This window comes from Ceratina calcarata, unplaced genomic scaffold, assembly GCF_001652005.2.
Source record: "Ceratina calcarata isolate Rehan_Ccalc_2016 unplaced genomic scaffold, ASM165200v1 scaffold131.2, whole genome shotgun sequence".
In the NCBI taxonomy this organism is placed as follows: Eukaryota; Metazoa; Arthropoda; class Insecta; order Hymenoptera; family Apidae; genus Ceratina; species Ceratina calcarata.
Genome location: NW_017134152.1, coordinates 125,518 through 153,381, shown reverse-complemented (window position 1 = coordinate 153,381; position 27,864 = coordinate 125,518). Strand labels below are relative to the sequence as shown.

General features: G+C 36.0%; 1 protein-coding gene across 1 annotated transcript in view; it reads left to right on the top strand.

Moving 5' to 3' along the window:
• The window catches only part of LOC108629210 (uncharacterized), a 124,623-nt gene that overhangs the window by 10,026 nt on the left and 86,733 nt on the right, over positions 1–27,864 (top strand). The window contains exon 2 of the mRNA XM_026817221.1: positions 613–740. Within this exon, the coding sequence (XP_026673022.1) occupies positions 677–740 (64 nt within the window). The 5' untranslated portion in view covers positions 613–676. The remainder of the gene's footprint in view (positions 1–612; positions 741–27,864) is intronic.

The following is a 27,864-nucleotide window of genomic DNA, read 5'->3' as shown; positions in this document are numbered from 1 at the left end:
CTGTTGTATCTATGTTTTTAAAAATTCGAATAAGAACATTTTTAGTAGCCTCGGAAAATGTCTAAAATTTTGCGCAGTGTTTTATTAATGTAAAATCTATTAACAGTTAAACCTCGAATGCTTTGTCGTTGTTTTTATTTAACGATTCATAGAACCTTAATTTCTATGGCTCTATGAATCTTTCTTTGAGATCATTGAAAGAGTTCTTTAATCTCGCTTGATTGTTGTAATACCGATTGAAAGAGTGTTGTTGCTGTCACGTGTTCTTTTGCGGTTTCTCAGCCCATCTTGAGACAATTGTGTCCAAAACTCATAATCTGTTCACCACTGATACAAATATTAAATATTTGATGGCATAAATATTATATACATTTTTGTATGTATATTTATAATATGCAAATACATACGTATGTATACAAGAGTATAAAATACCTACATATGTATATTTGCGTACGTATATGTTCCGTTTGAGAATCAAGTGTTCCCTAAATTTTAGATCTCACTCAGTGTATTAAAGAAACGGAATCCCTTACAAGGCACGAATGTGAAAACCTATCATATCTTAAGATTGCGCATACACCGTTAATATAACGTGTTCGTTGTAATTTTCAGCTCGTTCTAACGTTTGAGAGGCACGTATTATGTGAGGTGAAACTTGCAACGAGGGAAAACGAAGATGTCCGGCATCAGCGTGGCCGCATGGCTGCTCAGCGCCGTCGCTTTCGCCGCGATTAATAACGGTGAGTTGCATTATAAAACGCTTATCGCGTGAATTAATAATTATCCGGCAGCGAATCGGCTGAAGTTTTCAAAGAGAGACTGCCACAGTTCGGAATTTCACATAATACAAATATTTGACTCTACCGAGTTTAGTATGTAGTTTTTAAAGCGAAATTTTCAAAATTCAGATAGTAGTTTTAGAGAAGTTGCCGTACAATTTCGTTTAGCGTGATAATATTGTGAGAATTAAAATCGTTTCGTGTTTCCTCGATGATTTTCTACTGTCTATAATTTTCAAACAAATATTTGCCACCCTTATTGAATTTCTTATACGCGTGCATTGTCTTTAAGAAGATATACTCCGATAGCGGCGCAAAATGTAAATGTTAACCACAAAACTAATCAAAAATATGGGTTTATGGGATCACAATTTTCGTCCTTATACATACAAGAATATTTTTTGATTGTCAGATATCTCTTTAGAAAGAGGAAAGTTAAATCTGGCGTGCTCTTTAATCATAATATACTGATATTTAGTGATATGAGCGTTACAAAATAAATGAAATATCGTAGTTATAATACCTTTGTTTATAAGCAATTTTATGTCCGAAAAAAATTGTTTTGAACGAGATCAAGACCAGAGCACGTCAGATTTAACTTCCGTGTTTTCAAAGAAGTACCTGCCGACCTAAAAACGTTCTCATGTCAGGACGAAAAGTATAGTCTTGTAAACTTATATTTTGCACTTTTCTGTCTGATTATCAATAAAACACAGCAAAAAAACATCGAAATTTTACCGATAAATGTTAGAAAAGTCAAGTGACTACCGTATCCCCTTAAGTGAAATATTGAAATCTTGAACAGTCATTTTTTTGGAACATGCTTCACATACAGTTTCTACTCGCTTATGTGAGCAATGATCAATGTACAATTCTTTTATTTACAAGTATAAAACGTATAGTAATCTAATCTAGTCTACAAGGTTGAAAACAATTCGACGGTTAATCATGATAACATCGTGATATACAATGCCTTGCTTTCTTAACAATTCTCCACTATCTTGCATTCTCTCTACTGTAAACTGGGAGATTTTAATTGGAAATGTGATGCGTTTCACCGGATGGTATAAAATCACAATTGGGAAGCTGGAATCGTTAAAGCAGACGTGAACGTAACAGTCTTCGTAGCGAGTAGTTTCAAATAAAGCCATACTTATGCAATACTCGAGATCGTATGTACAGCTAGTAACAATGAAATTGAGCCAACTATGTGCATGTGTGAGTTTTCCCTAGGGGGACAAAATTCAAAACGAATAATAAGTCTACGTCTTATTTCTTCAATGTTGGATTTGACATCGATACTGTTAGATTTTGACATAATTTTAACATGTCAAAATAAAAACAATTTTAACCCTTTCGCTACGGCAGTCCGTTCCGCGGAATCACTTTATATTTCTTTTTTATTATTTTTTTTTTTAGATACTTTATATTATAATCCTTGTTTTCTATTATAGTTTTGTGCCTTACAAATACTTGTATTGTATTGTTGTATTGTATTGTATTGTTAATTTACCATCCAATAGAAAAAAATTGAAGATTCTTATTTCGTATGTAAAATATGCAGGATTTAGTTCAGTACGAGCTATTAGATTCAAACGATATTCGGACGCCGATTATAGTCGGCACCCGTACACACAACACGTCGCGCGGCCGCCGACTATAGTCGGTGTCCGTAGCGAAAGGGTTAACGTACGCTCATCACTACCATGTACATTAAAATTTTTTTTACTTTGACGCGTCAAAATTATGTTAAAATCCAACAGTGTTGATGCCGGATCGAGCATTGAAAAAACAAGACGTAGACTTATTACTCGTCTTGAATTTTATCCCCTAGGGGAAACTAACACATGCACATTGCTGGCTCAATCAACAAACACTAGCTGTAAAAGGTACTTAAAACGAGGTTTTTTATGCATAGCTTTTGAAGGTTTTGAAGCTAGCTTTCAGTATAGATGATTATAACTACAAATCTAGTTGAGATACTTTAAAACTTACATTTGAAATTGTAAAAATAATTTTACTTTACCCTTGAAGATGAAACGTGGAACAGAGCATTTTATTAAACTTGAAGTGTTATCGATTTATTTATATCACGCTAGTGTGTTTGTCGCTGTATAACTATAATGAAGACGTAGACTATAACATTTTGGAAAATGGTCACATGGTGACAGAGACAAGAGCAATACGTGTCAACGAGGTGTTTGAAAAAGATCATTGCTTTCGTAGAATAAGACAAGACAGGATCATAATTGAGGAAATCAAGATACAAATACAGAAACTAAAGAAGAAAGAACCAGCGAGAGCAAGCGGCCTGGAAAATAAATTGAGGATATGCGGAGAAAGGACGATAATGAAAAGACTAATGGCTATTCAATAAAGTATGACAGAAGAAGGCTTCCCAAAGTGACGGTGTCTTAATACCAGTCTTCAGAAGAGGAGATAGAAACAGGGTAGAAAATTATAGAAGAATAACACTATTAGAAATCATGTATGTTGGGTGTTGGGAGATAAGCTGGAAAAAAAATAGAAAGAAATAACATGTTGGAAGATACGCAAGTAGGTTTCACAAAAGATAAGATAGATAACACTTTCATATTAAATTATATAGCTAATAGACAATTGAAAATGAGAAATAAAAAACTTTATGAATTCTTTTTATTTCACAAAATCAGCCGACTCAAATTAGATAAAACTATGGAAGAGAAAGAGATAAGCAGAAAACTAAGACAAAGAATAACAGACAGATAGAAAAAACAAGGTACACATGTAGTAAGAATAAATGAAGAACACTCAGGAAAATTGTGAACAAGCAAAGGTGTCAAACAAGTCTGCTCATTAAAGGTCTATCTACACTAACGTCACGTCAATGTAATGTCACCGCCACGTAGGGTCTCCGTAGATCGTAGGGCGTACGTTCAGCAACGTAACCAGTGCTGTAGTCTTTAGGACAGGGTATATGGAAAAGCGTGTAAAAGCAGGGAGCTCAGGGGCCTACGTTTGACACTGAATCGGCAGGCGGACTACTTGCTGTTTAAGGTTCACTACATCCTTCGAGGGGTATTCCGCTTTTCGCTATACACTGCCCTAAAGACTACAGTACTGGTTCCGCTGCCGAACGTACGTCCTACGACCTGCGGAGACTCTACGTGCCATTGACGTGACGGTGACGTTACGTTAGTGTAGATAAACCTTAAGTCTTACACTGTTTAACTTACTTATAGTAGAATTAGAAGAAACTATGAGAAGAGGAGCAGGAGGGATGAGAGAAGAGCAGGAGGAATAGTGGTAGGAAGAGAACAATTTTGAACATTGACCTGTGGAAATGAAGGAGAGACTGAAAATATATTTGGAGAAAAAGGAATTAAATTTAAACGCAGATAAATCTAAGATAATGATATTTAAGAAATGGAGAGGAAAAAAGACGAAAGAGATGTGAAAATGGGGAAAAAGCAAATGAAAGAAGTTACAGAATTGAAATACGTGGGATATACGTTTCAGAAGACCGGTAATAAAGGACATATTAAAAATCTGGTAAAGAGAGCGATGATAGCAATGAAACTAATATGAAGCATCGGTCAAAGAAGATTCAGAAACAATTTTGAGAAAAGACCAACGATTTTCAATAGCTTAGTTAAAAATCATACTATGCGGAGGAGAAATGTATGGATGAGAAGAGAGATACAAAGTATGTAAGATGGGCGTTGGATTAAGACTTTAATACACCAGCACAATGTATAATACTGGAAGAGACAAAAGTAGAGAAAATCAGAGTAGAAGCGGGAAAGAGGGGAACCAGGTACAAGCAGAAACAAGAACACATTCAGTAAATGAGATAATAGAAGAATGCTGGAAAGAAATCGACAGAAACGAATAGAAAAGACGGGTCGGATCGAAATGGGAGAAAGTAAGAGCCAGATATTGCAGTTAGAAAGAAATAGATGTGAAAGAATTAAATTATGTAAATTATGTAATAATTAATGGAGAAGAGAAGGGAATATGATAGCAAAAATAGTAGCAGAGAAAGATTTAAATATGCAGATACAAGAGATAGCAGATACAATCCAAGATTCTAAACAATTGGATAAGAGCAGAGACCGGAATACTTAAAATGAAAATACAAAGGAAGATATCAGAAGATGGTGGCGACATTTAGATGTCGAAATGAAGAAAAGATGAGTAGATATTGAAAGGGTGTACAAGAAAACGTACCATATACCTGAAAGAGTCAGAAACGTTAGAGCATATAGCAAATAGTCGTGAAGGAGAAAGCCAATACGTAAACGTATGACAATTATATGTATGTATTAAATATTATAATATTATAGACAGTTAGTGTATACAGAATGCAAGTATATTGTCAAAATTATTACAATCACCGAACTATTATTACCAAATGTACCCCCTTTTAAAGCCGAAGGGCAAGAAATATACGATTACCATAATGTTTTGGAAGTAGAATTTTTGTGAAAGCACAGGAAGTACAATTTTCGGAGTTGATTTATATGAAACTGTGCCATACGTTTTTCTGGTGATGCCCTCAAACGTTAAAGCCGCTGCGAGGGGCTTTGATGTTGAACACCGATCAAAATTTCATTATGATTTAATCGATGCTGGTTGAACAGTGCTGGAATGTGCATGTAATATACGAACAGAATGCACGACGTCTTTGTATATTCGGTACGTAAATTGGTATTACACGGGGAACATCTTGCGCAATCTAAAGCGAGATAATGAATTTAATTGGACGTAACACACTCATTAAATAACTTGATGATAATTATTGCGGATTAATTACTGCGAAATCGAGACAGTAATTTAAGATTTAATTGCAGTGGAAAAAGTTGATGAAATTTTTACTCGCCGGAAATAATTAAGCGGAAACTTGTTCCATTAGTTTCATTCTTGCATAACTTCTTCTCAGAAAGTAATTTGATGCTTCAGGAAAATTTCTATTATAGATAATTCAATAGGTTCGCTTTCGTTCGTAAGTTTTAAGATGTATTAGAAAATCTAGAGGTCAGAAATGTATGAGAAATTAATGGAATTTCTTGGCTGATTTACTATTCAATATGTTATAAGTGGACAGCGGATTTTTGTGCATTTATGGGAATTTTCATTGATCTAAAGAAACACAGTATACAGTAATATACAGGTNGCCGCAGCGAGGCTTGCCGTCTTAAAGATACAATGTTGCCACTGAGATGTATACATTTCTATCTCAGTGAGTGTTACGGAAATTATTTCTTTTTATCTCCGTGGCCTGAAAACAAAAGTGTCTCACACTGCTGGTCGGCAGTTTGCGTCGAGTTGTTAAAAAATAACTTTTTCGTCTTTAAGACATTAAGTTTAACGGTGGCGTTATGTTAAAACTGGTTGATCTAGGTGAGGCATTGCTTTTATGTTCCAGTAACTAAAATTATATTCCCACATTACATAAAGTTAGAGCACAATTATAGATGCAATTAAGTATATTTGAATCAATTTTGTGTTGAACATACATTTATATTTTTAATAAAAATTAAGTTGTTTATGTAGAATTAAAAAAAATTGGTTTTTAATAAGTTTTCGGAACGTAACCCCCGTTTTTGTACTGGCTCTGGGTCTCATACAACACGGTTTCACACAACACGGCATTTTCTAGGAACCTATCTACCGTGTTATAGGAGGGTTACCTGTATAAAGAAATGCAAAATATCCAAAGTGAGAAATAATTTATAATATTCAGAGAAGAAAACAAATGTTTACACAAATTTCGTTTATTTAGTTTTATTTGTAAAAATAAGAATTTGCATACATAGCAGTTATAAGATTTATCTTACATCTGCTCTCTCTTTCTCTAGCTATAAAATTTATTATGTGGGTTTACGGGATTACACTTTTCCTTCTTATATAAAACGATTTTTGTGTCGTGGAAAGAGGAAAGTTAAATCTGGCGTGCTCTGGTCACGATTTAATCAAAATATGCTGATATTTAGTGAGCGTTACAAAATAAATGAAAAGTCGTAGTTACAATACTTTTGTTTATATGCAATTTTATATCCAAAAGAGATTGTTTTGAATGAAATCAAGAGTCAGAGCACGTCAGATTGAACTTCCGTCTTTTCAGAAATACTTGACGACTCAAAAATCTTCTCATATAAAGACGAAAAGTTAGTCCCGTAAACCTATATTTTGTACTATTTTTGCTTGATTACATAAACAGAGTAAACAACGTCAAAATTTTATCGACAAATGTTAGAGAAGTCATGTGATTACCCTAGTCCCTTGGCGTCACGTGCTTTGTCGGCAAACGTTCGGCAAATTGGTGATGTAATTACGAATGTCCCTGCTTAGTCAACAGGCTTATTGCATGCTGGGATTGCTTGTAATGCCCGATACGACTTATCTATCACGAATCCAATATACGTTAGTGTATCTGTGTATGTTATATGGAATATCCGTAAAATTGACGTAAACCCAATTGAACATCCTACCATCCTTTATAACCTTTCCTTTCCTTCTACAGGGTGTGTCGATAAGAAATCATTTATTGTTTTATATCATTTTATATAAATTTTTTATTTACATTTGATAGAATTCATTGAATGAACACATTTATATATTTCAATCTTCATAATGACACGAAACAGTGATACGATACGATGTTCTGTTACAAATGGATATGAACCTGAAGGAAGTTTGTGGCACGAATTCGTTCGAATTCGAACGGGTTTTGCGTGCAACTTAGACGGCCTTGTTAGATCGGAATCATTAAAACGAGAATGCTCGAAGAGACTGCGATTGTGTGGATGGGTATACGCGCGCGCGCCGAAAAGAAAGAGGGGAAAAAAGGAACATGGAGGGAACTCTCGTTGGCTTTCGTCGTCTCGAGCTGCGGGCAATAAACACTCCTTTTTTTTTTATCCCGGGCAAACAATGCAGTGACACGGGGCGAAAAATTAACGAGGCGCGAGTCCAAATTCAAACTCATCTCCATCCTTCTGTTCCCTCCTCGTGCTGCTTTTCATCCCCCACGCCCTCCTTTCGGTTTTCTCACCGTCTCGACGTTTCCGTGTGCGAGTTTACAGTCATCCGGTTACCAGTATCGAACCATCGTCAGAATATATTTGTAATGATTCACGGTAATGTTAATCGTAGCCTATTTAGACACAGACTATTGCAACTGAAGTATTATACTGCGTAATAAATTATACATATAGTTATATCATATTCTTTAAATATATCATAAAATATGCCGTACTATAAGTAACGCACTACGTATACTACACAATAAATCATATATCATGCATCATGAGTCAATAAATCATATAATGAAGTATGCATATAAATACTATACAGGGTGTCCCAGCTAACTCTGGCATCTGAAATATCTCGCTTGTTTTTCATGATAGAAAAAAATGTTAGAAGAAAAAGTTATTGTATCCGATGGGGCGCATATTCTGATTGGTAACCAATTTTGCTCAAGGTCATTTTTTTCGAGATTACAAAGTCATCGGTGTTTTTTTTAATGGAACCATATATTTTTGTTATCATACGATGATAGCTGAGGGCAAGGCGAGTTTACTACTATGACACTACGACCTTCAACTGACCTTGTTCCGTCCGTTCAACGGAAAAAACAGAGTTTATGACCGGTTAGCATTAAAAGGGATTAACTCGTCACCAAATAGCATTTTCCAGTCATGCAGGAAAAGGAAATAGAGTTTCCTCGAAGCAAAAGGCATTTCAATACATTTCTAAGAACCGATTGCCAGCCCACGCGAAGGACAAGGCCCATTGTCTCGTCAAGCGTTGGAAATCTGTATACATTTTCTAACGGTTCTCCTCCCCTCTTCAGGCCAAGACTTTACAAAGGGAAAAGAGAGAATGGTTATCTCAGGGAGCGAACTGATTGGGCCTCAACGCTTAAAAATCACCAATCAGGGTGTATTTTTCCAACTCCGCTGTCCCACTACAGTCTGTTTGAGGGTTGGACGGTTGGTCCGAAGGAGCATTCGAGCAGTCATCAAGTAGAGTTAGTAAGAAGAGTTCGTGAGAGGAGTTAGTAAGAACAAGAGTGCGTGCAACATACGAAATCTCTGGGCATCGTGCGGCCCTCGGCCACCGTTCAGGCTTGTGGAATCACAACGGATTCCCTCAACGACATTTGCTTATCATTCGAGGCATAATTCTCAGTTAACTGGACGATATGTGCCGACCGCATTGAGGTCTAATTCCCAGTCAACTGGATACATTTGCCGACCGATTCGAGGCATGATCTTCTGTGCAGCTCGACGTCATTGCCAATCGCATTGAGGCATTTTGACATGAGTTTCCTACTGCCAGCATACGGGCAGACCAAAGATCGTACTAGTGAAATCCATTTTTTACCATCCGTTCGTTAAACTTTTTGATTAATCGTAAGCAAATCAAATGTAAAAATAAACTAGGGTTTTTTATGCCGAATGGCTTTTTCCTTCAAAATCTGTGTTATTTATTTCAAGCCAGAAAAATCGAATTACGTATAACTAACCTGTCTTACCACCTACGGTACGATTAGGTCATAACATTTACAAAATAGTGGGAATCAAATTACCTTTGATTTTCACACGCGGTTCTGAACAACGAACGTTCAAGGTTGTTCGAAACNGCGATTAATAAATGATTCGGTAGTGTTTATTATTATTTCCCTGCTGATATTAGCACAGGCAATTTTAATACGTTCCATCATGTTTTCCGGTGTCGTGCGAATTTCGTCGTAAACTTGTGATTTCACTGTGCCCCAAAGAAAAAAATCTAACGGTGTAATATCTGGCGAGCGCGCAGGCCATGGAATATTTGCACCTCGCCCGATCCATCTTTGAGGAAATTTTTGTTGTAGTACTTGTCGGGCTATTAATGAATTATGAGCCGGACATCCGTCATGTTGGAACCACATTCGTAACCTTTGAGCAATGGAAATGTCTTCTAATAGTTCTGGTAGCTTATCAATTAAAAAATTTACATACTTTTGTCCAGTCACGCCATTAATAAAAATTGGTCCAATAATAATACCACCAGGGATACCACACCATACATTTACGCTCCATGGACGTTGATGTCCAACTTGCCTAAGCCATTTTGGGTTTTCGGTGCACCAATAATGCATATTATGCCTATTCACTTGTCCATGACTAGTAAAAGTAGATTCATCAGTAAAAAGAACGTCATGAAAAAATTTACTATTCCTTTGCAATTGCTGTAATGTCCATTGACAAAAAGCAACGCGATTATCAAAGTCATTACTATGAAGCTCCTGGTGCAATGAAATGTGATATGGATGAAATTTGTGATACTGTAGTCTGCGACATACACTTGATTTTGAGATATCCGAAAAACGGGCAATTTTTCGACAACTTGTAGTTGAATCACTATTTACTGCAGCCAATACTAAAACTTGTTTATCATCTCCAATAGCAGGTTTCGATCGTTCTCTTTTCAATGATTTAAGACTGCCTATTGAAATAAATAACTGAACAATGTGATCAAAAGTTTGTCGACAAGGATGATCTTTTTCGAGATATCTCTCTGCATAGATTCGAGCTACCAGTACAGAGGTTCTTCCAGCCTCACCGTAAATTAAAATCATTTCAATTTTCTCTTGCTCACGTAGAATACCATTATTTTATAATTATCTTCCACACTCATAAGCTCGTTTCTATCGAAATGGAATACTAAGCTGTCTGTAGTATTCCAAAGAAGAGAACTAAGTACCAATGTTTACAATCTACTTACATCAGTAATATGATATTGAAGTTACAAGAAACGTGTTTACTAATATCAGGCAAGGTACTTCACCATTTAAATAAATTTCCAAACTTTTATGAAATTTCCACAATCAAGGTCAGTTGAAGGTCGTAGTGTCATAGGTCAATGAACTCGCCTTGCCCTCAGCTATCATCGTATGATAACAAAAATATATGGTTCCATTAAAAAAAACACCGATGACCTTGTAATCTCGAAAAAAATGACCTTGAGCAAAATTGGTTACCAATCAGAATATGCGCCCCATCGGGTACAATAACTTTTTCTTCTAACATTTTTTTCTATCATGAAAAACAAGCGAGGTATTTCAAATGCAAGAGTTAGCTGGGACACCCTGTATATTATATACGGTAATATAAATTATATAAGATTATACAGTAGAACCGCGTCAGAATACATTTCGAGTATCTGGGATTATCGATTCAGTTTAAGATATATTTTGGTTTTTCAAGTGAATGATAATCAATAACAATATTGACTTCTTGCATTAGTAACACTAACATTCTAATAAAGAAGGCTTTATAAAAGTTTAGCGTGTCTGTTGTTGGTTTTTAATTGAGGGAGTAAAAGTCATGGTGGTATAAGTCACTTTTTGAAATGGCAAGGTTCTGGAAATGGCACAGCTCTCCTGTTAATATGTCTACATCGTGCTGCTACAAGTTTATGATGGAAATGAGTTAGTACTTACTTCATGTTTTTCTTAACGAATTGGCGCTTGTAGTTTAAGAAAGCAATACAAGTCATAACTTGGCCAAAAAGTAACTTTCAATTAATGTTCTATTTTGATTACAGCTTTTGATACAGCTAGATTGCAACTTTCATCTACAATGTATTATAATATGTGAAACAATAAATGGAGAAATGCAAAGAAAACAGTTATGATTAGAGTTGGGACAAACATATTGTCTGCAGATAATATCAGCACTGTAAGCAGTGCATAAAATATAAAGAAGTGTATATATTTCAGTGCTTAAATGATAAAATAGGTGTTTATCTAAAATGGATTTTCTTAACTTAGTGTCATATTATTTATCTTGCATAAAAATCTGTGATCTACTTATGTACAATGTGAGAGAAATTCCTGCTTTAATTTCATTTTTTAGCAGATAGCATATAACATAATTGTCCGCAGTTTGAATGCGAATGTATGAGATAGAATAATGTGGATATTAAGCGTTAATTAATATAAAAGTCTCCGTAATTAATGGATAAGTTAAAGGAGGTCAGTTCGCATTAAAATTACGGTATAAGATAATCCCGAAACTATAGATATCTTGTCATTAAGATGAATGAAACTTTGAGATCCACTGCGAAGGACGTCGATAATGTCCTAGATACATCCATTTGTAACATGAACTAGTACGTCTACTACATTGGAAGATGTATTTATAACGACATCAAGATTCTTAAAGTTCACAAAAGTCATTTTCTTGTCAATTTTCCATAAATAATAAAATCTTGTTTCTATTAATGCAACCATTTTTGCAAGAATAAAATAAATTAAAACTGTGTTTCTGTGCTAACATGTTAGCAAGGATAACATAAATTAAAATATGATTCTATTAATGCATTTATTTCTGCAATAACAAACTAAATCAAAATTTATTTTTCTACCAACATAATAATTTTTGCAAGAATAAAATAAATCAAAGCCTGTTTTATTGCTCTGATCATTGTAGTAAAATAACTCAGTACATAAAACGCAAATACATAGATATCTTTAAAGTAAATGACGCAAAGCGTATTAAAGCGGTTAGGAGAACGCATCAATTATGTGATGTTATGTGAGCCTGCGACGACTTTTAAGCGTATCCCACTAACCTCACCCCGATACGTTTACATTTCTACCCTCGATGGGGATCAAACGTTCACGCTTGAACGCGTGCAGATACATATTGTCAAACAAACGAGAGTGCACTTTGATTCGGAGATCGCTACGCGCCCTTCGCAAGGGTGCAAAATCACATATACACTAGTGGATAAGTACATATCATAATGTACATATCTGCCCATAAGTTACCATTTTTATTCGTGACCACGTTAGAACAGATTATGATGAATCATGGAATAAATCGTATAGTCGCAATTATATAATAAATCTTAAAACAAATTATGTAATAAGTTGTATTATAAATGTGTTCGCGGATTCTCCGCTTTAATGAGCATTTTAGAAATGTATCTAAGAAAAGGGGGGATCGGAGCATGCCAAGCTGTATCCAAATGCGAATTCGATCATGATCGTTTGTTAATTATTAGAAGTGGCGCACGCAGGTGGCCATGGGTTTTTGCGCTATCGGTTGTTCGGGTATTGCAAATGCCTTGTCCTCCGATTGGCGAAGCCCTAGGAGCAATTGTTTATTGTAAAACGACCGCATTGGTGCGGCTCTAGTATTGATTTTATTTTACAGTTATCGTATTGGTGCGGCTCTGGCAGCGCTTTTTGGTATAAAAATCGGCACCTCGAGCCGATCGGCGACACTTCTGTCTTTGACAGCGCGGTGTAGAAATCAGTGCAGAATAACGATCGTTGCAATCTAAGGGTGACCCCTTGAGTTATTAGTGTGTGAGTTTGCCTGGTGATCCAGCAGCAGACAGGTAAGGGTTGACTTTTGGTGAGTACCCGAAATTGTGAATTGTGCGAGTGGTCCGCGAGTTGACGGGAAAGTACAATGGTACTGTTCCCAGCTCACGGTGCGGCGATCTCGGCGACGGCCCTGGCCAACCGTGTAGCATCCGGCGCCGTTGTAATACGAGCCTACTTCCAGGAGGTGATTGAAGGTACTCCTGAAGTTGTGGGACCACTGCGCTTTACATATTTATTTCGAGCTCCGTGAAGTTGGCACCCCCAACTGCGAATTTTTACAAAAATCAAATTGCATTCGTTTGTCCACGATTTGTCCACGTTTGTCCAACCAAAATTTTCGTTTGTCCACCCCNTGGACAAACGAGGACTAATCGTGGACAATCGACTCACACAAAAAAAGTTAAAAAATATTTAATGGGGGTGCTGAGAAAATTTCTTTTTTTAATAACTTTTTTTTGGGGGGTGGACAAACGAAAATTTTGGTTGGACAAACGTGGACAAATCGTGGACAAACGAATGCAATTTGATTTTTGTAAAAATTCGCAGTTGGGGGTGCCAACTTCACGGAGCTTTTATTTCGAGGTAAGAGAGCTCTCTAGGCCTAGCTTAGAACATATATCTGTATTGAAAACTTCTGTAACGGTCAATTAGCCGACCCTTAATTTCAATAAAGTTAATGCAGCTTGCTTGGACTTTTCCCCCTACTTCGAGGGGATTTTTATGCCTAAGCAAGTTTTCTTTTCTTGCCGGGAAAATTTTGTGTCCGATTCCTTTCTTTCCGATCCTTCATCCCTTCGAATTCCCCTTCCTATTTCTAAATAACTTATCAAGTGTTGAAGCGGTCAACAAAATGATTCCGTAATTCAATTAATCATACAATAAATTATGAATATATCGTACAAATAATAATGTGATGAATCATGCAATAAATGATAAAATATATCCTAAACAGGTTCAATGAAAAGCGAGCACTATCCAAACTTCTCAATGTACTACATGTAAATAGTAAAACGGACAATCGAAAAAAATTGTAGATCAGTTTTAAGGGTGTAATCAAAATTTGTAATATTTTAGTGAATATAATTACGAATATTTAATGAATACAAGAAATATCAATGTTTAATTTCAAGTTGCTGACAAAATTTCACACGTTGTAAACAGTGAATTGTGTACTGATACATAATTTTCGAAATTCAAATATGAAAAGTTGTCGGGTTTAAGACATGCTAGTTTCTCGTTGAAATTGTTGCTGTTAAGAATTGTCTATTATATTCTGTCATTTCAAGTACAATTTTATTGAAATTATTAATAATCCGGCTGTATAATTTATTATATGGCTCATTATAGATATAATGTATTATATGTTTTGCTGTATACATATATGTGGACTTATGATAAAGAACAGAAGAGGCTTGGACAGATGGACGTCCCATTGAGAAAATTATTCAGCCCTGTATCGAATCGAAACTGAGTAACCTGCACTTTACAAAAGGAAAAAGTAAGTTTGTTTGTTCTGGGTCAAGCCCGAGTATCTGAATTGCAAATTGAACCTCTTCAACGACCGTTCCCTGAGTACAAAGACTATAGATAAAAAATGAGGGTGAAGAGAATCATTTTTCGATGTAATCGTGACCTTTATAATTATTGTGTGAAATAAAATTAGTAGATGAAATGTTATACCAATTATTACAATAATCATCGTAGGAAATGTGGTATAAATTAGTATATAAACTATTCTATCATTGCCCCAAGTATGGTGTTCCTATGACGCGATGGAACTTCGGGCCCAAGAGAGAGAGTGTCTGAGTCTTCAGCACTTTAGCAGCACAGGATGAAGCTAGATATGACTTTCGGCGAATCTCGTGCTAAATCGAAAAATAGAAATTGACAATCGCTCCGATTTCCTTGAGGGAGCAGGCGTGAGTGGGATGGTTTCGCTGCAAGCGGTTAATGAAAGTAAACAAAACAGGGCGACGAAATGCTGGACATAACGAATGACGAGCGAGGACGGAATTTGAAGTATGTAGATCAGCGTACATCCATCGCCAATGATCATCCTTCATTTTTTAAAATGTTCTGTCGGTTGCTCTATAGTAGTGACGATAGATAGCGGATTGCGCTCGGCGTGTCGCTTGGAGCATGCGCAGTTAACCACTCGCTTTGCAGACGTCACGAGCCCCTTTGAGACACCCAGCTTTTACATGCTTTTCCCTATACCTCGCAATTTCCACTTCGGCCCTGCTTTTCCTCGTGTCGCTCTAGTCCTTTAGGTCCGACGTGTTTTACCGGGCAGTTGTAGCAGCGTTTCGGCTAAACTGCTCGCTATGTTTGTGCGAGCACTCGAGATCGAACCTTACCATCGTTTCGGACATCAATCGAGATCGAAACTTGCCAATCGTTTCGGGCACCTTTGAAATAGTGAGATTCAAATTAAGTTTTAAATTTTACACGTGGACTCGGACAATCAGCCGAGATTGACCCGAGGCGAAACATATCGCAACAATTATTACATGTATAAAATATTATATTAATTTTTATTGTAATACTTACTATGATCGACGGTATACATACAATGCAACTGAGTTAACTAGTGCATATCGGGCAAACAAACATTGAAATTCGACCGAGGCTTGTCGCTAACTCATCGACAAGAATTAAGATACCTTCCCTTGATACGGAAACAGAAGTCCGTCCATGTGAAAATCAGTTTGCGACTGTAACGACGTTATCGCTAATTGCCACGTTGCATTCGAAATGTCACCATTCTTCCGTTTGCGAGAAAGGAAAAGAAGCGGAAAGTTTGTTAACGAGTTGAAAGAGCCATTCTTGGATCCGAGTTGAAAGCGAACGACTTTAAAGCCGGAGCGAAGTTTGAGCATACAATTCTCTTTGCTATTATTTTAATTATATTTTAACCCGAAATAGTCACGATTATTTAGTAACAAGCCTGTGCATTAACAGGGAGGAAAGTCAATTAGCATAAAGAAAATTCTGATTCATAATTCTGCATAGTGTTAAAAAGGAAATAAATAATTTATATATTTGATTTGTTAGGCGTTTCAGTTTTGCAAGAAATTGTAATAAACAGTAAGATTATGTTTACAAATGTACAGTGATGTACTAAAACGTTTCACGTATCTCAGCCATATTTATAGTTATAGTCATGCATATGCAATCCACAAAACCAACCGGAACACGTAATATATTATGTATAAGGAATGTACGTTTTATACCTAGGTCAGATTTGTCGTTGTGACGGTTTAATCGGAACGTAAGAACACTGTACAATGTTAGAAAAGCTCAACCCAAAAATCGCATTTGTCTTCGAGATATGGGAAATCAGAAGTTCTTATCCGAGTGTCCGGACATTAGCGAGGTTGGTCACGATCGTTCCCTTCTCAGAATAAATCACTTTCGAGGTAAGGCTTGACGAGTTTTCCCTTGGCGCGAGCCCGGAAAGCGATAAGAAGCAAAACACAATAACACACCTCTCGAACCCTTGCCCCTGCGCGTTGTTAAGGAACCGAGTCTGGCCTCGGGAACCGAGATACAAAGGCCAGCATCCAACTTCGATATTTTTTCCCACGAAGCGGTCATAATAACCGCCTACCTAGTTAGCCAGGTCTCGTCGCCCGGAGAACAATACCGAAAGCAGCGATTTATGCACCGGTTACTATGCATTTTTGTCCTCTCTGCATCCAAGATAAGAAAAAAGTTTGTTGAGTATAAGGACGAGGTTCATTGTGCGATTTTAGTAGCAGGGAAAAGAAAACAAAATCAATACACATACTATAGCATAACACAAGATGGATTATCAATTAATTGGGATGCATAATAAATTATATAACAAGTATAATTAATATCATAATAAATGAGATAATAGGTCGCACAATAAATCATAGAATAAAATATACAGTATATCATACAATATATGATATAATAAATCGTACAGTAAGCCATACGAATAGATAAGTTCTCCGTGCTCAGTTCCATCACCCGGGATCCGATTGTGATAAGTCTTAAAGTAATTGTCGGATGATTTTGAAGCGGAACAAAACATATGTCAGCGTTGCCCCTATTCGATCTTCGCTTATCCTTCTTTACGGATCTGGCGTGAACAAAGAAATTGAAAAGAGAACTGATAGCATGTGTCCAACAATACATCTTATAGTAAGTTTTCTACAAAAAACGATGCTTCTATTCTACCACGCGTCGATCAAACTGACAGATCCTGTTTAAAACTACGTTTTCAACTCAGAAATTTAGGTTACTATTACATTTTGTCAACTTAAAAAATGCATTTCATATAGGAATTTTTTTCATCGTTTAAGCAGAATAATATGTGCGTTTGACATTCTGTGTATTATTGTAACTTACATACGGTCTATATTCTTTTAGATATCCAATAACCCATGAATTAATTGACTTTGCAGGCTAATAAGAACAATATTGTTCTTCTACTAAACAGTTCATATCTCCTGTAGCTTTTCGGTATTCGCTGAAGGGAAACAAAAACAAAAAGGGAGGAACCACTTGGGTGTAGTAGGTATATATCTCGAGATAAAACACGCTGTAATTAATTTTTTCTCCCTCCGGAGACAACATCGCAAACAAGATCAAAATGTAAATTCTGCAGCGTATTTCCTCGCGCGAGATAGGATTTGCATTTATCTCGAACGGAGAAGTTAATACCGTTAATAAAACGGAGACGAAAAGAAAGAACAACGGACTAGAAAGAAGATGCGGGTTCGGCTAATTAAAATGATTGGAATTTGTAGGAAACGGAAGTAGGTTGCTATCTGAGATAATTCAAACACTTTCAACGATGCGGTCCGGCTCTAATTTTTTAATACGTTTCCATTTTTGCTCTATAACCGGAGTCCAGCTTTCTATCTACCTTTCCGGGGTGTGTTTTACTTTTTAAAATACGTGTTACCGCTACCGCTTAAAATGTTAGTACCACACTTATACCCGTTCTGAACGCACATCGTATATAACCAGCCGAGCATTATTCATTTTAATGCATTTAAACCGCTTAATCTTAATAACCTGAACCCGTGTAATTTAGATAAATTGTCTACCCACTTCTGGCAAAAATCCTCCGCCCAAATGGTTGGCCCAATTTTTAAAACGTACCATGCACAACTACTTTTAGAAAAGTACTATTCCTATGTTTGTACCATTCCTCTTGTTCCACATGAAAAGTATTGAATCATGCCTAGTATATCGTATCATTTGTTGCGTGATTGTTTGTTTGACATGATTCACTGCATAATATTTATTATATGATTTACTGTAAGATGCACTGTATACATTTTTTGTACGTGTATTTATACACTGACAAATTTAATTAAATATTATTAGGTAATTGCATTGTGAACGAATTAATTAAGTGAAGAATAGCTTTTGCCCCAATCCCAGGGACTATTAATTATAACACGGGTATCCTGGAAACAGGAGGGTCTTTTGCTTGTCTCACGGTTCATCGGTTTGGGACTCGAACAAAAAGCGGGACACAGTAGCTTCGCAATGGTAGTTTACTTAATTAAGCGTGGTACGAGTTCGTCCCTTGGCTTTAATTTCGTCCAAGACGATGAGCAAAGTACCGGGGCACGAGAAACTCCTCTCTCGGTCCCCTTTTTCTTAGAACGGTGCGGTCAAGCAAGTCGCACTTACGGAGTTCAATCCGCAAATGTTACTGAGATGGTCTCTAAGAATCGTTAACAAGCATCGATGAAAAAGCTTCGCTTTGTTGACGCACGGTCTGGCCTTGTATAATTCTAATAAAAATTGTATTGAAATATATAAATTTTTTACTAAAATTGCAATCGTGAAATTGTTTAATCATAAATGAAAGAGATATAGTATGTGTAATGTAGATATACACACTCCTTTATGAATAAATAAATTCGGTCTCCACTGTGCGTGTATACAGCTCAAGATGAAAAAGTCTGGAGAATAAATAAATGTACATATGTAATGTGCTCATGAAGTAGACTATTTTAATGAAGACAAATGTTGATTAATAAAATTTCGTTATGGAATTCCATTGTAAAATTGTTTCAGATTCAGCTCTTATAGTAGAACAATTTTATACTGGTTAGGCAGGTGCGTCCTTGCAATTGCCACGTTACTTGAATCGTCGACGATCATGAGAAACACGATATTGTATAAAACATTGAGGAAAATCATTTTATACAGGATGTATAAACCGGATAACACTTCCAGTATAGTTAATTTTAATAAAAACAAATCTTGATTAATTGTATTTATTTTACTTTAAAATTATTATTACGACTCTCACAGTAATATCATATAATATTCGTCAGACGGACATTGTGATTCTACTTACATTTTTAAACAATATCAAAAGAACGAAGGAGAGTAAAATATTTAAACAAATGATCTAACGTATAATGTATAGAACAGATGCAGCTCGTAATAAATAGTATCGTAATCGTAATAGGTAGTCATGTAGTAAATCATCCAATATATTATATAATAAATTATAGGATGTATTATATAATAAATCATGTATTCAATTATACAGTAAATCATAGAGTATATCGTAGAATATATCATACAATATATTATGTAATGAATCATATGTATAATAAATCATACACTGAATCGTACAACATATTAACTTTATCAAAAAAGAAGTGTAAAAAAAGTTGTAACAATTTTGAAACGAGATGCGAGAGAGCAATTCTTAGTGGACGCAAAGTAATTCCGCTATTACGGCTCGACGGTTGCAGGAGCAGCAAATGAGAAAAGTTTCCGCGGGAGGATTTTTCCAGCGAAAATGTATATACACGCAACGCGCGTTAAAGGTGTTAAGATTACGCGTGGTCGCCGCCGCCTTTTTCTCGTGCGACCGCGTCTAAACGTGGTAAAGTGAGAAAACGGTATTGTTTTGAACGAAAGAAGTCGACCAATGTGAGAAAGTACTGTGGAACACGATTCCTTTAATTCGAGAGTCATCAGCAAAGTACCAAGCACTTTTCCATGGAAGAAACCAGGCTAAGAATAGTGGAAACAAACAGCAGAAATATTATGCTCTTGTTAATGTGAGAAAAATTGTTTTTTTTTATAATCTCAGGTTAACAAATGTATTTCAATGAATTATAATTTTATTTCTTAACAATATGCATATAAAAATTGCAAACATGTATGATTTTACTGTTTGATATTATTGTGTTATTTATTATGGTTCATTACATATGTACATGAATACATAAGAATGTACACGATGTCAAAAGTAGCATCATAATTCTTAAATATTAAAAGTGAGGCTTATCTAAAATGCATCTTCTAAATTGATACTATATGTTTTACCTTGCAGGAAAGTTAGCAGTTTACGAAAAAATTGAACTGCCACAGAAATGCGCAATTCGTTGAGTTTTCAAAATGAAGAAAATAGAGTGCAAGAGAAGAATAGAGAAGTTCGTTGGAAGGCCGAAGCCTGTTGTAGCTAAGTGCAGCTGCTACAGATTAAGCGCAACTAAACATCCCTTAAACAACTTCGCCATAAATTCACTGGAAAGATTAAGACACCCTCTGCTGGCGTCTCACTCCTTTTACCGTATGTCTCCGTCTACAACGTGTTCGTCTACGGGGACACAAACGGGTTGGGAAAAGGTTGCGGGTTTCATCTCCCTCTCCTTATTCTCCTTTTTAGCCGTTCACCCGAGACCGAGTACACTACCTAACATAAGTATTAGAACACTTACCTTCTATGCACAGTCAATATATTGCAACAACAAAATTATAAGACCATTTAATTGTTTTAAATATCGTCTATATTATAATAAAAATTAATGCAATTCATACAGTAATTTATTCAGTATTAATTGTTGTAATGGTTACAATCGTATAACGCGATTATTACGCGTGCGTGTGTGCGGTGTGTAGTTCGGTGTGGCATACAGGTAGGAACACGAGAGAGTGAGATCAAGCTGGTGATTAGAAAGCACACCTTCGTAACACTATACTTTATTTCAATGTAACTGTTCCGTTCATGAATATAATTAAATCGTATTAAAAATAAACACTTAGTGGAACATAATGCTTAATATAATATTTTGTACAGTATTTTAGTTAATAGTTGATATAATAACTGACACAAAGACGGTTAATATAATATTTCATTCACAATAATTGCTTTAATGCTTAAATACGATATTTATATAAATACGATTGATGGAATAATAGACATACGTTGATTGATACAACATTTGATACAATAATTGATGTAATAATAATTATTAGAATAAAAATGATTGATGTGATAATCGTCAAAGATAAACTCGTATTATCATGGCAGATTTCCTAATACTTATAGCCGGCAGTGTACACACCGTTATCTGTTCGCTAGCCTCGTTCTATCTCTGTTTGTTCGCGTCAGTGACAATATAACTCACTCCCACGGGCACTTGGAAGAAAGTAGGTAGGATGGCTGCTGGTACAGGCTCGGGCTCTGACTAACGACGCCTGATTATTGCGGCCGGAAGATAAATTCACTTAATTTCACCCCCAGGCCTAGTTATATCACGCCTGGCCCGGAAGCTACGAGGCAATCCGTGCGTTCGGGAACATCCCCGAGACGAAACAAACATTCCTGGCTCGGTTATTCGCGTATGTACCCGCCATCGACGTCCGTCCCCGCGCCTTCCGCTTAATGAAACGTTGCCCTCTCCCTCTTTACTCGAATTTATGGCGAGAGAAACAATGGGCGATACAGGCTGCGGGTATTCGCGCGCGAATGAAAAGAAACGATCTCTTTGCGGATATTTATTTCTGGTCTGGAGTGAACACCGAAAAGACAAACATTCACGACTGTGGATTTATGAACTCGCGTTATGGATATATTATTCAAAGGAATGGTTATTCGTATTGTATATTGTATCGCCAGTTTCTTCTAAGTTCTAAAGATATTTACAGAAATGCAATCTTAGTACATATATGTTGCTTTTAATCAGCTATTATTCTATCTCACAATGCATGTCATTTTTCTTTAAGACATCTGACACACATACACACACACACACAGAGGACACCATATAGTAATACATATTACACAGTTTACAGTAAATCATTTAGCTTGAGACAATGATTCTTTACCTGTTTTTGATTGTGTTAATTTTTCCCATGGGGAACGAGATCTGAGAATAATGATAAATCTATGCTTCATTTTTTCAATGCTCGATTAATATGCTTAATTAAATAATTACCTAACGATCAGTTGAAGAACTCAATTCTACATTAACATTGTTTTACATTATGATTGCATTTTTAAAACTAAGTATAAAGAAACATGCATGTACGTACCCATTTTCAAATTAAGGAAGAAGTGGAAGCTTTTATGTATAGATAAAAAGATAAATAAAGAAATGAATTTCTTACGGTCGATCCCGTATTTAATAAGCATATATTAAACAGAATTGTCGAATATCAGTATGTATCGCTATATCTGCGATATTTTACGGTGGTTCTGGAGGGAAAAGATAATGGCTCATGACGTTTCAAAATTACGGTCGAATTGACCTGAAACTTACTGGGTCCACCGTAAAAAAGGTCTAGCAGCTACTCGAAGCTGCACAGTAGGTAGTAGACCCATACTTTCGCGCTAATCTTGGGGAACAAGTCTGCGGGCCCTTCTGAAGCCCCCGTGCTACTGTTACTGGTACTGTTTTTTACGCCAGGGCATCTCTTTCCCAAAATTTCGCTACCCACCACGTAAGATTTCTCTTACGGTACGGTTACGTAACGGTAATGTGAACAGACCGTAACATGACCGAGGGAGCGAATCGGGTAATTTCCAAAGATTAATAGAAAGACTGGATTCGCGTTGTCTCATGTAGCTAATGCTAATAGTAGTTCCAAACATTCGCTCGACAAAGAGATAAAAGGAAAAATAACCGAAAATGGTATAGGAAGCTTGCTAGTATTTACTATTTTTGTTAGCAAGCTCAAGTTACACTGAGTTTCGGGTTTTTAGTAATGGGGCAGTGACTCAGCTATCCTTGGTTGTTTATTGCTGAGGTGAGCATGAAGCTCCTTTTATAAAATGAAGTATACTGAGAACCAAATATAAATTATGAATAAAATAAATAAATATAAACTATAAAATGAAATATAATTTATGCAAAACGTTTTTATTGCAATTTAAACATGTATTATGTATTAGTATGTTGTCTATAAATATTTCTGCATGTAATTGTACATTTAATTATTGAATGATTCAGTCTAGTGGAACATTGATACTCGCGATTCTCAATTATTTTGTTTCTTGCCGATTGTTTCCGTACAAATAGAGTGGCTGTTGAACTCAATAAGGAAACTAACGATACGATGGACCAAAAGTAAGGGGTGGTGAGAGGAGAAGGAGGCCGAGCCTCTTTCCATCGATTTTCCTTCAGAGTACATTAAAGACATTCGAATATACTTTCCACGCCGATGAGTAACCACCTGAGAGGTGATGGGCTATTGAAAGCTGCTCCTCGCAAAGTATGCTAAAGTGCTACGCCGGATCAATGAAATAAACTCCCCGTGCGACATTTAATTAAAGTCGCTCGTGAAATCTGACCGGTCGAAATCATATTTCTGTTCTAGCCATTTCTTTCGCTAGCCAGTTTCATTTGTTGTTCGTTCGTTCGGGAAATTAAAACGTGAAGATTAATCGTGGAAACCTGCTAACCGTAGGTCAATCAACGAGATATGTTTAAACGAACGGAACGGGTTAAGAATTAAAAGGGAATTTGCACAGTGATGCATGTTGGAAAATGTGATCAACCTTGAATGAATTGAAGAACAAGTTTTTCTTGTAAGAAACATACACAATTACNGAATTCAACTGAAGCTTTTACAATTCATATACAGGTAACAACGACTTAACAAAAACATAAATGAATCATCTTCATATAAAATGAATTATTTTCACATCTTAATATCGCACTTTCGATAAGACTTATTGGAGTAATACAAATTATTATATTTAAGACTCTAAGTCCAGTCACGAAGTATTACTCTGCGATTTGTCGTGCTCATTTTGCATCGCGTCATTTTGTTAACCCTCCCCTCTCACCCAATCACTTTTCATCCTCTCGTACTCTTTTTGCCTCTCAGCTTGCTTTTTCGTCTCACAAGCGCGAACACGGTGGAAATCCAATTTATATGATAAACCTCTTCTACTTGGTCATATAATATAAATTTATGTGTAATTTCTGCGTGTAGCAAGAAGTGTAATAATGATTTTACACAAATTATTCCTACATGAATAAAATTAAACATAATAATGTTATGCATATGTATTTATCCATACCGCAATGTAATAATTATTACACAGATAATGTCTACATAAATAAAATTAGAAGCAGTAGTGCGTTACGTGTATTATATTTATATTTATTTATACTATATTGCGATAATCATAAAGCACAAATTATGGGTACATGAATAAATTAAAAAATAATACTGTGTTATATTACATTTGAAATGGACGATTCGAAATGGCAGAAATTTCGGATCGTGTTCAAGTTGAAGAAGTTGTTACATTGAAACGGATCTCCGGCTGTTTGCAAGGAAAGTTTTGCAGATTGGAGATAATGGTCGAGAATCACACAGGTCCAGGAAGTGCACGATTGTTTGTTTAATGTATCGCTGTGATATTTTAGTTGGAATTTATGTTTTTGTTTAGTCTTTCTTGTTTGTCCGTTATGCAGTGTATTGATTTATAGCATAAAGGGCTGCGAAATACCGATTATTTGATTTAACAATAAGCGTACTTTATGGTAGTGTGAGTTATGATACGTACTCGGAAATCTGAAGATAGTCTAGTATACATAAGTACATTACGCGAAACAAGTATTTATAAGATAGATACATGGACTATTGTTTTTAATTTTATTCATTACTTTTTCTAAAATCATGATATACAAATAATAGGTAGTATGCGTATACGTATGTACCTTAAACGTGGTAAGAGAAGCCTTTACTTTCATTTTAATTAGTACTATATATATTATCCTTACACATATATTTACATGTCTAAATCATTTTGAAAATATAGGTTTTACTGGGAAACAGGTATGACTGTTGATTTGTCGCTTTGTCTTTTGTTTATTTTCGTTCCCTGTGAAAATTTACATTCGCTTCGCGGTACAGTTTTGTTCGTTTATACCGTAACACGTTGCAGTATGCGTATTCGCTGATCCAAGGATTTCACGAACTGACTCAGCGCATGTGTTTCTCCATTTCCAGGCTGACTGAGTTCCAGGCAAACATTCGCGAAGGGCACGCAAACATCTTTTGCCCAGATTCAGTGCTCGATTAGGACAGGTCGTAAAAAAACTCTTTTATTTCAAAGAACGAATTTCTTTTGTTCCTTTACAAGTAAATGAATACACAAAATGAGTCAATAAGAAATATTACGTGTAACAAGTTGTACACATGGTGAAACTTTTTGTTACTTAATGGAACATTGAAATATTTTTTTGAAATATAACAATAATTGTATGTATTTCAATGATTTTGGGAGTCAGTCTAGACACACGTTTAACGCATTTATTCCAATCTTAATCTTTACAAAAGAATCTTTACGCTATCTTAGCATATTATTCTTATATAATTTCACTACGACTGACATCAGCCGATACACGCGAAACAAAATATCGATTTTTTAATTGAGTTTTTCTACATGAATTCTCTCTATTTTTTTCCGAGTTTTTGTTTTCTATGCTCGATCGTTCAATCTCAATTTGTTCCATCTGAAAAAGTAGTTTTCTTTTTCAAAGGTAAACGAATGATTCTTAGTTTCGATACGATAGAGAAGGTTGAAGTAAATAGTATAGTTTTCAGTTCTAGTATTGGTGTGATAAAAGAAATCAATTAGAATGATGCTAATTGTATTAAGTTCACGTAGCTGTTGCCTCAGTTAGTGTTGTTACTCATTGACTGTTGATAGCTTGGTAACTTTTAAAAATCTGCCGATCTCTAGACTTCATCCTGCGGATGTTATGCGTTCATATGAAGGTGTCATATAAAAATTCGCAGGCTACATAGTAAATAATTTAATAACTTGTGAGGTGTGAAAAGAATAGGTATGCTCTTTATTCTTGATGAAATGGATTTTATTATTATATATTGGCTATTATTTGGCTGTGGTATTTCGAAAAGTAGTTAACAGGATATGGGCTAATAAAATATGAAAATAGATTATTATAAATTGTTTAATTGGAAGGGGTATTTTGTTCGTCAGTGAAAATGTTAAATAACTGATATAATTAAACTCAAAAACACGCATACAGAAGACATTAATGAAGTTAAGTGGACGAAATGAAAAAGGAAAGAAATACAAGTATGATGGCATCGTTGCGTAGATAATTGTTTATAGTTATTGGTGACAGATTACAAATGCAATAATTTTTTAGTAATAATTACTAGTGATGACGAAAGATCACCGTAATTGAGAACGAGCATGATCGAAACACTCATGATTCATAAATGACAGTTCGAAGGAAAATGAGAAGAGAGCGGCCTTCGCTGTTTGGTCACGTTTCGTGACACGCATCCGCGAACCTTTGAAGACGGAACCGCGGGGGTGGGAACACATCCGAGAGATGTAAGAAGATCGCAGCACAGCGATGTAGTTAGGCCCGCAGATATAGGTTGCCGAGGCTCTATACATATACGTATATCCTTATCTCGGTCGGGATTGCATTGTTAGCACGGAGCGCATTGTTTGAACGGTGACGCGAGGCCCGGGGCGACCAATCAGTGTTCGCGCTAGCCGTGCCTTATCAAAGATTTCTACCACTACCTGCGGGGCTTAAATCAACCCCAAAGCTCCATCCTCTCGCTTTCCACCGTCAAGTGAAACTCCGTTCTCCATGGCCGTCGAATCGCCGCGGCACCTCGTTATCACAAAAACAAATCGAGACCCTAATTGTCAATCTTTAGCCAGTTAGCGTGTACGCGGCCAACCTGCTCCTCCCGGGTTAAACCAGGTTTTTGCCTAGATTTGTTACGGTCAAATCGTTCCGGGCTTGTTCCGTTTTCATTGGTTCTTGTCCGGGCTCGGTTTGTTCCAATTGTAACCGTCGCGTTTAGTCTATCTCCTTTCTACTTTTTTTTCCACCCTCGTCGTTCACGATTGAAACAACGCTCGGGACTCGATCCGCGCTTGTGATTAGTAGAATCTGGGTTTCTAGTTCGAATTCGTCGGGATTAGAACAATCGGAATTGCACTTTTTTATACGTATATTTTTACCTTGCAAATATAGTGTTTGATAGTTTGAAATAAGTACGGATTTGTTCAGTAGTTTCTTATACAGGGTGATCCAGACAACCCGTCCACCCCTATTAAAATAGTGGAGATTGATTTTTATTTGAAATTAAATAGTACTTTTTATAACACGTGACTGAAAAAGACCATTTTCGGCGCCTATAAAGTGGACCGAAAATTGAGCTTACGCCCTAGGGCGGTAAAATGCAATTTGATTTCTAACGCTCTGACGAACATATGCTATACATATCAATGTACATATATGCTGTATATGTCTACATATATGTTGTGTATGTACATATATACTACATATATGTATGTATATGCTATATATATCTATATATACGCTATGTATATACATATATGCTACATATATCTACATATATCTATGAATATGCTATATATATTTACCTATATATATACACATGTATATA